Source organism: Caloenas nicobarica, chromosome 7 (assembly GCF_036013445.1).
Source record: "Caloenas nicobarica isolate bCalNic1 chromosome 7, bCalNic1.hap1, whole genome shotgun sequence".
In the NCBI taxonomy this organism is placed as follows: Eukaryota; Metazoa; Chordata; class Aves; order Columbiformes; family Columbidae; genus Caloenas; species Caloenas nicobarica.
Window position 1 is genome coordinate 7,627,292 of NC_088251.1, and position 13,429 is coordinate 7,640,720.

Here is a 13,429-nt window from a genome sequence, read left to right on the forward strand (position 1 = left end):
TTTTTGCTTTCTTTGTACCCCTGTACTCAAACAGCGGTTTCAGTTTGTCCCACCGCTCCTCCGGGCAGCGCACGGACCCTATGTGCAAAGCTGCCCTGTGCACACCGTGTGGAAGGGCTTATTAAACACGCACACACCTGCGGCAAATGCAGGGAGCGGAGCGGGAGGGGAATCCCGGCTCACCGGGGCGCGACCCCTGCCCGGCTGGGGTGCGGCGGCAGCTCTCGGCCTGCCCGTGCCTGGTCGAGGGCGGCTGGCACAGGGTTACGAGAACAGATGTCTCCCTTGGCAGGCGGCCCGTTGGTGGGTTTTTCCCCTCCTACCCCCCGGCTAACACCCCGAGCAGCCCTCCGCGGCCGTGCCCGGACGGGGGGCACAGGAGCCCGGGGCCCGCCAGCCGCCGCCTGCCCGCGGGCTGCGGTGCGGCCGTGCCCGCACCCTCGCACATGCTCACTGGGGCGCCGCGGGAGTCTGGGCATGTGCAGAGCGGGCCGGGCCGCTCGCCGCGCCCGCCGCGCCCCGGGGCTCCGGCCGCCGCCGCCGCCGCCCGCCGCCAGGTGAAGCCGCGTTAGGTGGGGCGGAGCGGGGCAGCCGCTGGTCGGCGGCGGCGGGGCAGGATGAACAGCTCCGACGAGGAGAAGCAGCTGGAGCTCCTCGCCAGCCTGAAGGACCAAGGTAAGGGCGGGTGGCGCCGTCACGGCCGGAGAGAGCGGCTCCCCCTCCGCGGGCCCGGGCTCGGCCGGCGGGAGCGGGGCGGCGTGCGGGCAGTGGGCGCGTCAGCGACGGGTGGGGGCGGCTGCGGCCCGGGCGGCCCCCGCCCCGCCGGCCGTTCTGCCCACGCAGCGGGAGAAGGAAAAAAAAAAAAAAAAAGCTGAACAAAATAAATGGGGAGGAGTGAAACGTGTGGGTTGTTGCCTTGTCCGTGCCCATCCCGGCTGCCTCGCCTCCCCGCAGGTGCTCTCGGCTGCAGCCGGGTGGGCGTCGCGGCGGCCGATGGTGGGTTGGGGTGAGCGCAGGAGGCCGAGGTGCTGCAGCACATGGCTTGTCGCTGGCAGCCCGGACCGCCTTGCCCAGCGTTCAGTCTATGTGCTGGTAGTAGGTGTACGGCTGACGGTTGGCACTGGTCCCTTGGATGGCTGCCCACCCTCTTTGGGACGGTTTTAGAGGGTCAAAGTCTGTTTGCCTCATGGTTCCACTGCGGAGCTTCATGTGGAGTACCTGGCTGTGCCTAACTTGGTGTCGTGTCCCACCTCCTGCTCTGCCCTGCAGGATCCGATAGTAACCCGACCCACCAAACACCCTCTGTCCCGCTCTCTGTCCGTGCAAACTTCCCGCCGATAGCTCGGGGCTTGCCTTGATGTGCCCTAAGTTTCTGTAGAGCTTCCAGTGCAAATGAAAGGAAGCGCTTGTCCTCGGCTGTTTTGGTTCCCCCTGTGAGTCACTCTCGGTGCTTTTCTAGGGAAGTCCAGTGCTTTGGTTTTGTAGATGATCAGCTTTGTGAGTGTGTACTTTGGCTAGAAAACTAAAACATATTTCATCTTCTGTAAAGAGCAGGTGTGGGAAAGAACTTGGATGCTCAAAAGGCAGCCCAGTTTTGAACTTCCCATGTCAGTCTATCCCCAAACCAGGTTGGTCCAGCAAAGTTTCTACCTTGTCTAGTTAATTGGGTAGGCAACATTTGAAGAACCAGCATTACCAGCTGTTGGAATTGTGGACATCTGCTTGTGATCATGCATCAAGTGATTGGCGTGCCACCTGTCTCGCAGCTTCATGGGCAGTAGGTGCAGAGAACCAACGCTGTGATTCACAGCTGGTGATTCCCACTGCCGCGTTCCCTGCTCTCCCGGGAGCCTGGAGGAGCTTCTTTGGCAAGGACCTGTTGGACAAAGTTGTGTGAAAGAGTGAAATTATAGAGGTGTGATCAATGCCTCTTTTTCTGTCATTATTTCTGACCATAAATGTGCTTGGTCACCTTTGCTGTATAGCGGAAGCTTTTCTTAACCAAATTTCAGCTGGATATTTATGAACTGTTTATGACCTGCTTTGGTACTTCTTTTGGCTGTTCTGTACACTCAGCATTGTAAATTCATGATGACCAGCTGCACTGCCTAGATTCTGACTTAGAAGGATTTCAATGGATGTAAAATTCATGATAACCTTAGAGCTGTGTGTTTTGATAATATGGGACTGAAAAATAAGGCTAAAGATCTGGGAATTTTCCGACTGACTGCTTCTCTCCAGTCCTTTTGGCTCCAGAAGAGTTGTCTGTGCCCAAAGGACAGTTGCTATAATAAAATGACAATAATCAGTTGCAAAAAAGGCAAGTTTGGGTTATTCTTTAGAGAAATCCTGGCCTCTTGAACTTGGTTAGATTGGGGCTTCAGTTCTGATGTCAGAAAATCTTCTGCTCCAGTAGGATGAGTATCCTTTAATGTCTAATGAAATTTTATGGGACTGCAGGAATTAGTTCAAGGGAAAGTTACTGTAACTGGAGGACTGGCTGTCCCAGATCCACTTAAAGCATTGAAACAGAAACTGTACTCAGCAGACTCTCCTGTAAGGCACTGCTCTTGGTGGATGTTTGTCCTCAAATATAGCAGTTGTATGTTGTTGAGTGGTTAACAAATGTTTTTGTAATCGAATGCCTGGCAAGGAAGTTGTTTTATATGGGTGAAAAGTTACCCAACGTAAAACTTCCGAAAATGCCCTTCTATACACTATTTTGCATCTAAACCAATGCAAAAGTATGGTAGCATAGTGTAGTTAAATTAGTAGTTAAATTAGTAGTTAAATTATGTTAACTGACAAGTCTGAGGTGCCCAAAGTAGAGAGTCTGAGTGATGAAAAGGTAGACATGCATAAAATTACCCTAACAGTAATGACCTAAATATTGTTACTGTAGGTAAATTTGCTGCTTCTTTATATACTGTAACTTGGATACATAGATTTCCCCTCCATTGTTATTGATAACAAAGCAAGACAATTTTAGATGCTAACAACTTTCCTCAAGTAATTTTAGGATGCTGCGTTAAACAGAGGCAGTATGAAAAGAGGAAGAAAAAACAGTGGTTTATTTTTCCTCTTTACTGCTTCCAGGTATAGACAACAGTACTACTTAGAAGTAAATGCAGTTGGTCTCTGAATATTTGGAGTAATGGGTGAACACACTTGTCTTTATTGCATTCAAAATGGCATATGGCTTCAGATTGCTGTAATGTTGTGGTCTGTAGTCAGGTTTCTGAAAACCATCCATTGATTTGGAGGGATTTCAGAGAACATTAGTTCAGTAGCCGTTGTTTGGTTTCTTTTTCAGGATCTGTTTTTCTAGTCTTGAGAAACTTGCCTGACACCAGGTAGCTAAACTGTCTGAGAAGTGATGCGAAAGGCAGAGAGGAAGGCAGACAGCAGCGTACGTGGCTCACGGCTGTCGTGTTTCTACGGCTGCTTATACTTTTTTTAAGCAAGGTCGGTAGCTTGGACCTGGGGCAGGTGTTTTGTAGCTGCCCGCTCAGTTCTCAGTGGCAGCTGTGACACTGACTGGTGTCTGGACAAATTTGCTTGGCTGTTTGGCAGAGCTCTGAGTGGTGACAAGGACACTGAAGCTTGTCTGTGTGCAAGATATGCTTATCTGTCACCCACGCTGAATTTTCCAAGTCCTGTGTGTTAGACTCAGATACCTGATACTGATTGTTCTTCGGTTTGCTCCATTACCAAGTTTAAGGTGAGCATCATGAAGAAACATGATCTCTGTATTGATGATATTTACGACTTAAAAGTATTGTTTGTGTTTTAATCCTGAGATGGCTCAGTTTGATAAAGCCGATCTGCTATAAGTATTAGTATTACCTGACTGTACCCGAAGTGATATTTCCAGCAGTGCGTGTTTCTGTTCAACTGGCCCTTATAATTCCTGTGAGTAAGACTTAAAATTGAAACAAAACCAAATCAGGTGGCAAAACCTTGTGTTGTTAATGGTTGATTGTAGAACCTGAGGAACTGTCTTAACAGCTGCTTCTTACCAGTAGCTGATTACCTGCCTGGAAGGCTGGCTTGTTTGTCTTTGGTTTTATTCGCACTGCTGGTACTGTGCCCTTAAAGGCAAAGTCATCTTCTGTCACTTCTGTGATAGAAGTCACTTCTGTGTTTCCTTGAAAACAGGAGCCAGCAAGCAAAACATCTGGAGTTCTAAACCAGGTGAAATTACACTTCAGCTGCCACTGTCATGGTCGCATTTCTGATCACTTTGGTAAATTGTAGTGGTTAATGACTACTGTTAACTACGTGTATACTGAACAGGTTTATATGGCTTGGATTTTCTTCATCAGTTTTAGAGATCTCATCTTGCTCTGTGTTTGTTGGCTGGATTTGATGAAGTGTGATGATGTCCAGTCTCTAGTCTCAAGCACTGAAGCTCTGTGTGATTCTTTTGGTGTTAAGATCTATCTGATCTCTTAAAAAAAAAAAAAAAAAGACAAACTTTGAATAAGGGAATACCATATATCTTCTAAGGAAAAGGCTGCTAATCTGACAGCAATATCTTGGAGTGTACTTTTAAAGTATATGCTATTGTCAGGATCTTAATGTGATTTGACAAATTTATTCTTTGTGACAGAGGGGTAATTTTTACGGCCAGAGGAATTTCTTTGTTTAGGGTAGCACATCTTGTTGGCTGCTGTGTTTGCCTCTGTAGTCATCTTTTCTATAGTTATTTTTCTTTTTTCCCCATGTACCTGTGTATGTGGGTGTTCACATACAACAGTCGTCATTCCCTGGCAGAACCCGTCCTGCTGGAGTGTTTTCTTCATTTATTAGAGTTTAAAAGTGTTTCCCACTTCAGTTTCTTGTGTTGAACCACATCTGTTTTTCAGAAAGCTATGAAGGCAAATCTGGTGGCGTGCGCTTAGTGGTTGGGCTTTATCAGGCAGTGGTGTGTTTCATTTCCCTGTCTGGTTTCCAGGAAGCCGAAAAACTGCAGGATGCAAATTTGGGGTTTCATTTAAAAAAAAAAAAAAAAATCTTAGTACACAGTTTTACAGATTTGAGTGAAATCAAAATGTGGGAATAGAAACACAGGATCTGACTTAAAATATTTGTACTTAATGCTTACCTTTGAATACCTACACACATGATTTTTATTTGTTTATTTTTTAAGAACTGTTTGGTAATTGAATCTTGTAGGTGTCACCTAGTGCAACTGACACATGACCAAAATTTTGGTTTGACCATGTAAGCTTTAGGCCTAACAATAGATTTATATATTCTGACTCAAGATTTGGAGTAACTGTAAAGTAACGGGTATAATGCCATCACACAGGTTCACCTTTACATGAGTCCATACACTCTTGTTCCTCAGCTCTGTAATGATTTATCCGAACGTGCAAAAAGCCAGGTGTTAATTTACTTCTACCAATAAAAAATGACTTCATTAGTATAGCTTGTTTTATCTGGAGTGAAGGACTTCTTGTGCTGTCAGCTCTTTCTCCTGCCTGTACTGGCAAATACATGCCTGGTCCGTAGTCTAGAAGAACAGTGGCATGACACTTGCTTCCTTTGACAGCTTTTCTTGCTTTTTGATTAAATCAATAGGTTTGCAATGCTGAAGTGGCATTACTCGTTGATCTGGCATGGAAGGGCTCTCACTCTACTTGAAGGCTACCCTGGTTTACATCATAAATGCTAAAGTATGTGCATGTAGCATTTCTCAGTTTATGGGTTTTTTTATAATTTGAATTTTTTAATATACAGCTTTAGAAAAGGGGTTGGTGAATTTTTTATTAAAAAGAGTAGGAAGAGCCTCACCACCTCACTCTGTGTAAATGGAGGTGTCTTTTCTGTTGTTAACTATGAATTATAGTCATCATATACTTTTGCCTTTATGACCTTGTTTCACTAATAAGTGCTTTTTAGCCATAGTAAGTGTCTGATATCTAAACCATCTAATTTAGATAATATGTATCTTCTGTTAGCAAATGCAGGTTCAGGAGACACAAGTTTACAACTAAAAATCAGAAGACTAAAATATAATTAAAGGAGCTTCTGTATACAAAGTTACCTACTTAATTTAATACAGATAATTGTATTGATACATGTTGACAGTCCCTTCTGGCCAACTGAGCTGTGGATTGAGTGGCCGGTGAATGACCATGGTCGTGTTATTAAGGAGCATTTTCTGTTCGCTTATGTTGCCTATTTTGTTGTTTGACTGTTTTAAAATAAGAGCAGGGTTGGCAGGGAATATATATGGGATGGATTAAGAGCTATAGCCCAAAATATTCTATTCCATTTTCCTTCTTTTTACTCTCCTTAGTCTTGGAATTGTAGTGTTGCCCTTATACTGCATGAGGATAGCCTGAAGCAATGAAATGTGATTTCTGTCCTGATAAATTGTTTATATAATACTGCTGTATATCAGGAATAATTCTATTAAGGATAAACTTAAGTTAGCATCAGACAGGAACAGTATCTCAAGAGGTCTCTGATACGTATTTGTTATAGTTCTTCAGGAGGTGAATGAGTAAAACATTTTACTATCAATATATGCTACAATATTGAATCTTTGAGAAAATGATGTATCATTCTGGAATTTTAGTAGCACCTTTTGTAAAGCATCCTCACATGTTTGTTTCATTCACCACTAATTTATTGGAAAGATATCTTTTTTTCTAGAGTAACGTACGTATATCATAACCTGAGTGAGTCATGGTGAGATGTAAGAAGTTTTGAGATGCTCAGGTGCTGTTGTGTGTATTGTGTGAGAGCCTTTGTAGGTTAAGGAGAAAAAATAGTCCCGTCTCTCAGAGAAGGTTTAGGGAAGTCCTTGTACAACAACATTTATGGCTTGTCAATCTATGAAGGAGTGACAATGATACCCCTTATTTTACCAAGAGGTTTTACAGCTAAATAATCTATGTGGGGTTTGGAACATGTGAAGTGTTGCCTGGTGCTGCTGGTATTAGTTGTTCTAGGGTAGTTTTAGGGCAAAGGGGGATCATTGTCACCTTTATGCCATTTAGCGCTTCAGTGAAGGTGATGTAGATTGCTGGCTTTTTTGAGATGGCCTCAAAACTTCATTGTACATAAAACTGTTGGAAAACTTTGTATTAAAACTTCCCAATAAACCCTCCAATGTTAAAAAAAAAAATGCACTGACTTTTCAGTTACACTTCAAAACTTTTTCTGCCTTAGCACAGAATCTGATATACAGCAGAAAATGTGTGTAGTCTTTTTTTTTTTTTTTTTAATTATTATTTCTGTTTCCAGGCCTGATAAAAGAAGCCGTTTCTTTGTTAGATGTAGTGTTGAATAAACCCACATCCAAAAATCCGAATGATGGGATCTGTATGGGAGCATCATCTAGAGGCTGCCATCCACAAAGAACAATCTTATTTTAAGAAGCCAGATCCTTGCCATTCATTAGCTGTATTCAGGGAAGAAGTAATTTTTTCAGTGACAGGAAGGGGGTGGGCACGGTAAAAAGGTGCTGAAGAAAGGTGTCTGTGAGTGTGGCATGAAGGAGCTGATTTTGTGGAACGTGCCGTGAATCGCGACCCGCGGTGAAAGGGGGAAGCGTTACCCTGGTCAGACAGTTTCATTCCCAGTCTCACACAGGTGAGCCCTTGCTGGGGTTTGCTGGAGTGTTGTGTAAGTTCGTGTCCTTGTTTTTTGGTAACGTGTTCTTGTATCCATGCCTTGAGGGCTGATGATTCAGAGTCCTCTGTTCACAGAGCGAGTGAGGAGAGCTGTCAAGGGTCGGAAAACCTTATTTATGTTTTTCAGTCGCTTATAAAGTATTGAATAGCAAGTATGAGTTTGCCTTAAAGGTGAGCAAACACTAGTAGTTTTTGAGTATGAAGAATCTTGAATTGTATCTATTGATACAGTTTTCATTCCTTTTCTTGTATCTGGATACTAGAAATCTCTTCCCTTGTTTTCCTAAAGGCAACAGGGAAATGGCTTAGAAGTGGAACAGTGATCAAGAGGTATAGCTTTTACGTTGCTGTGTAGGAAACATGTTGCTTTACTTTAGATGCCCTTAGAGCAACTGCATCAGCTGGTTTCATCCCTGTTCATCTACCTGTTGTTTTTTTTCTGCTTTTTGTGTATGGGAGGTGGGTAGGTAAGGAGAAGTAGGGACAAAGTAAAGGGATGAATGGGAGACCTTGGTTTTACTGGTGCGGGGATGCAGGGCACATTTTTAAGAAACCTGGTTTTGTTTGTTCCACTCTCTAGATAGACATTTTTACTTGGATGAGCAGGAGTGAGGATTTTTCTCCGTGTGTTTGAATGATTAGATTGTCTATGAGTTTGCATGCAGACTGTGGCTTTGTTTTCAGTGGTTTTATTTAACTTCTTATCTTCGAGAGGCCTGGAACTTTTTCAATGCTTGCTGGTCACCGCAGAGCTGAGTTTCTGGCTAAAAGATTTCTAGTTTTCCGCAGTTTCCCTTTCTAGTTAATATAGTTAGCAGGGTCTTGCCATTTCCCCATCGCTGGTCAGGGCACACAAGGAGCAGAACTCTGTGTTTTGAATTACTAGCCCAGTAGCTAATACTGCTGCCTATGTGCCAGACTTTGTGTACCTCAGTCCTGCATCTCTAAAATGAAGTGATCTTGGGGAAAAGAGGAATTAGGATAATTGGAGTTTTGATATCTGAGGTATTTCTGCGCTGCTGCTGAAAGTAAATAGGCAAGCAGAATAGTGATGCTGTGGGGTGAGTTGAATTAGTTTTATTTCAACAGGTTTTAAAATGCTGGGGAGGGAGGAGAAGAAGGATGTGACAACAATGTAGAGTGTAACTTTATTTGGAAGAGCTTCTTATTTGGAAGAGTTTAACTATCTAAAGCTAGAAAAGGCTTGTAGGTTTTGAGGTGGCTAATCTACCAGACTCTACGTATTCATGTGTTCAGATGTAACATTAGACACGTTAAGTTTAAGACAAAACTCCAACATCTCTGCTATCATCAGCTCAAAACTCTATATTCATACCCTTTATCCAGTTTAAATTAAGTTGGCTTGAAATAGCACCTGTATGCTAGTGTAGCTTCTGTGAGGTGCAAGAAAAAAATGAGATACTGAGGGGCTGCAAGAAGATGTAATGTCAACAGCCCTCTCCTTTTATTCTTGCAGTATGCATCTTGGAGACTGAAAAATGTTCTTTTCTAGCAAGGTTTACTCCTCTAAGGTGTGGAAGTGTATTGGGCTTCTTTCTAGTGACAGTAAAATTTCTACTGTCTCAGAGGCCAAACAGCCCACATGGGACACACTGAAAGAAAAGTAGAATTGGGAAGTCGGGGCAACAATGTCACGTCCCTAGGGTAGTAAAATAAAAACTTTAAGAAGGACATATAAAAAATACACTGGAAGCTTCATTGGTAGCTAATTGGTTGTTTCTGTGTATTATTTACTGGTTTGAAACACTGGGCATCCAACGTCCTGGAGGTTGATCCCTTCCCTGCCGATCCCTGCAGCTGAGTTCTTGTGTGATCTTGGGTAAATCAGACAATCTTTTCATGTCTAGCTCTAACTCTGTGGAGTTTAAAGCAAAAAAAATCTCTCATAGAACTCTAGCTGGAAGAAAAAGTTAATAAATAAATGAATAAATAGAGGTGCCCAGGTACTCTGGAGTACATACATGTAACAGTATTGTGTTAACCATGCTTTCTAGCATTGATCTGTAACCTGAGCCAGTGTGGGTTTAAAATGGTGACTGCGAGCCTGTACATTCACCTTGTAATTTTTGAACTCGATCAATAAGGTTGTTTAACTCTCCATTGATCAAAAATTGATTGTTTTGGGAGCCACCATCTTTTTCAGATGCTTTCCAATTACTTCAATTCTAAAAGGATATCCAGTTCATCCATAGGCTATTAATGAAGTTTGTGACCCATGTTACTTAAGAAGTCTGTGTAGATAGCCAGAAGAGCTTTACAGTGAATGAAATGGAGAGCTAATTTGTGTAAAGGAGGTACTGCAATGTTAACTTTTTTCTTTTTTTTTTTTCTTCTTGTGTAGCTATTGGCGAATATGAAGAGCTTAGAGCAGAGAATAAGAAAACGAAAGAAGAGGTTTGTATCTATTGATTATTTCTTTAATACTAAAATGCTAAATACCAGCATACCTTACTGGCTATGGGAGGCTGTTGTCTGCTTTTGTGAGCTCAGCTGGTTACTTACAACAGTGTCACTTGTAAATGCTGCTTGTGTGTGTGAAGGAGCAAGGAATGCAACTCCCAGCAGCTATTCTAGCTGTCCCACTCCAGAAAAGTTGCTATAAATACATATATTTTAAATGAGGGCTGCTGTCACCTGTTTGCATATGGTAACAATGTGAGCGTAGACCAACTCAAGTGTTTAGATGTTATTAGGAAAATTTGTTTCTCTTGGATCTAAACCTTGTTTTATTACAACTTGATTTGCACAGTGGAAAAGAAAAGAAAACTACTCCCCCCTTCACCCAGCCCCTCTGAAAATTCAGTATGTAGGAATATGATTTCTGAAGGTATTTGAAGTCTTTCTCCCTGCCCCACCCCGCAGAAAACCCGCAGCTTTTAATAGGAGAGCAAGATGGCTTATCTCAACTTGCAGAATGGCACTGCACCATAGAACAGATTTGCAGCATTATCACGTATCCTTCTGGGAAATCTGTGTGCCCATCCAACTTGAAAAGAGCCTTTTAATGTGTATGCTGAACTTCATACGTTACTACAGGCTTCATTTTTTAATGTTCAGAGGTACTTCAGTAGAGAAATAATGACCACTTTCTAGATTGTTCATTGTAATGAGGATGCACTATCTTCCTAATAATAAAATAAGGTCCGTGTGATAAGGTAGCTCTTGCCACCCAGGACTCTTGTTCATTCGATACACTTGATATCTGCGAGGAAGCCAACAGGAACTCTGAGAGATTCGATGGCAGTGCTGTGTTGCATAAATTCTCATCAAGGTGCAAAAGGTTTTTAGCAGATATCTGCCAAAAGAAACTGTGGCCAGTAAAAGCCTCTTATCAGTTCTAGATAGTGATGAAGGCAGAGGAGTCAGTGCTGCACTGTGTTGTGAACAGATAATTCTCTTTTCTGCAGTATTAGTGAGCCGAAGATGCAAGAAACATGTTGGTTTTCAAATCCCTGTTAGCTGCCAAGGCACGTAGGTTTAATTTGGCTTTTTGTGAAGTCATTTCTGAAGGGTCACGTTTAGTCCACTTGTTATAAATGTTGCAATTCAAGGCTGTATTGGGAAGACCTTGTCCTTAACTACTTTCGCATTATTAACAAAAACTTGAAGCTTATCTTCACATTATGGTTCAGCAACGATTATCTGTATTTCCACTGAGGTCAGTGTATTGTGCTTCACTCCCTCATACCCACTGACCTTCTTGTCTTTTTTTACTGAGCTTGTAGCTGCATTCCTGCTCTGCTGTCCTACCCCTGAGCCTCAGATATCCCAGGGAATCTGCCCTCTGGTTTTGCTGTTCAGAAGATTTGGGCAGTTCATCTCCTAGAGCTCAGAAGAAAAGGAGAACGAAACTGAATTAGACCAAGAGTCCATCTAGTCTGATATCTTGTCTCTGACAGCACCAGAGAGGAGGAAGCGTAGAACATGTGTAACACCTCCACAGGGTACTCTTCTAGTCTCCAAACCACTTGCAGCCTGGGGACTTCCTCAGCTGTGTGTGGCTCTGTGTGTTCTGCTCTCTCTTCCTTTAATTTGTCCCACCCTCCCAATCCTGTGCTGATTGTTGGCTTCCATCACGTCAGGAGCTCCACCCCAGGAGCGTCCACCGCGTGAAAAGGGGGCTCCCCAGCTTCACCCTGAACACACGTCCTGCTGGCTCAGGTGTTTCTTCAACAAAGCTTTGTTTAGTTTGGGGAGTGGAGGGCAATGTGGAGACATTTCTTAAGCTGCATTTTTATTTAGAAATTTTTTACTTCAAAAGCAATTCCAATGACATTTTTGTGGCCAAAATTGTGATGAAATGAGATGTTCTGAGTTTGTTTCTTGCATTCTGCTGCTCTTTCTTCTTTGCTTTTCTCTCTCACAAGGCTTTTTTCCTATAACTGCATATCTCTAGCCACTCCGGTGTGTTTCTTCTGAAGGCTGGTATGATGTTTTTCAGAATACTTGCGTAACAGCTGAAAATCCTCCAACCCTGAGCACATGGCGATTACATCCCCAGTCTGGCAAATTAGTTAAGCACGTGCTCAGGGTTGGAGGATTTTCAGTTGTTACGCAAGCATCCTCCATCCAAGAACCTCCATCCTGCAAATTGGTGTGCTTGTGTAAGCAGTCCTGCTTAATTGTTTAAGTGCTTGGACTCAAGTGGTTAAGTGCATTTCTTCTACAAAAAAAAGAACCTACTGATACAAAGTTAATGGTTATGTTTGCTTACAGTGCCAATACTGGAAGAAACTATTCCTTGTGTTATTGCAGGGCTGGGTAATCCTGAAAGCTCGTTAGCATCTCTCTAACTTGATATCTGAGTTTATGCTTTGCAGGATCAAACCTGATATTAGAGGAAGTAGAGCAGAGACTGTCTCTGCCTGGGGATCTGGGAGGTTTTGGAGAACTTCTGTTCCAATTTCTGCCACTGTCTGTCAGTATGAGTGTAAGCAAATGGCTTCCTCTTTATCAATTGTGGTCGCATAATTGCATCGATAGGAGGAAGAGAGAATTAATTATTTTTAGAAAAAGACTTGCAGACTATTTGTGGGAAGTACCACATGGGAGTAGTTAGATGGCAGTCTGTGTGTATGTGCTTTTGATGCACTTGGTTGGAATTTTTTTCTAACTCACCACTACACTTAGGCTCTGAAACATGAGCTGTGACATGGGGAAATGATCCTAGTTTATATTAGAAACATGGAACTTAAAATAAGATGTCGTTTTAATTTTTGAAAATTTATGCTCTTTGCTCCATATTTTTTCTTAAGATTAGAAAGTAAATTGACTTTTACGTAGGCTACTTTGTTCAAAGCACTGCTGCTTAAAAGGATGCTAATAACCATGAAAATTCAGGAGCAAAATGTAAAATCTCTGCACAGTGTCTCTTCCTCATTGCCTTGCCAAACTGCCAATTGACAAAAATGGCGCAGGCTTTTTTTTTTTAATTAGTATTTTTAAATACTTTCAAAAACTGGAGCAAAAATGACATTGGCAGATTACTTCTCTTAGGTCATCCTTTTAATTGAGGTAGCCAACGAAACCAGTCTCCAAAAAATAGGTAAGTAACATTCAGTTGCACGCAAATGTGGATAACTTAATGTGCAGTTCTGACATATTCAGAGTCAGATCACGAATAAATATTTGACTACTTGCTAATCAGACAGAAATGACTCTCAATACTGGTTTTGACAGTGTTTTGTCATGCTGCCAGTAGGGGGAAAAAAAAAAAAAGCAAGACAGCTTTCCAAAACAGTTGGTGTAATACAGTGTCT

The 13,429-nt window shown here is 42.6% G+C and overlaps 1 protein-coding gene across 1 annotated transcript in view; it reads left to right on the forward strand.

The window, feature by feature from the left end:
• Positions 1 to 609: 609 nt before the first annotated feature.
• Positions 610 to 13,429, forward strand: part of SHTN1 (shootin 1) — a 65,286-nt gene continuing 52,466 nt past the window's right edge. The window contains exons 1-2 of the mRNA XM_065638974.1: positions 610 to 675; positions 10,012 to 10,064. Coding sequence (XP_065495046.1) covers positions 618 to 675; positions 10,012 to 10,064 — 111 coding nt within the window. The 5' untranslated portion in view covers positions 610 to 617. The remainder of the gene's footprint in view (positions 676 to 10,011; positions 10,065 to 13,429) is intronic.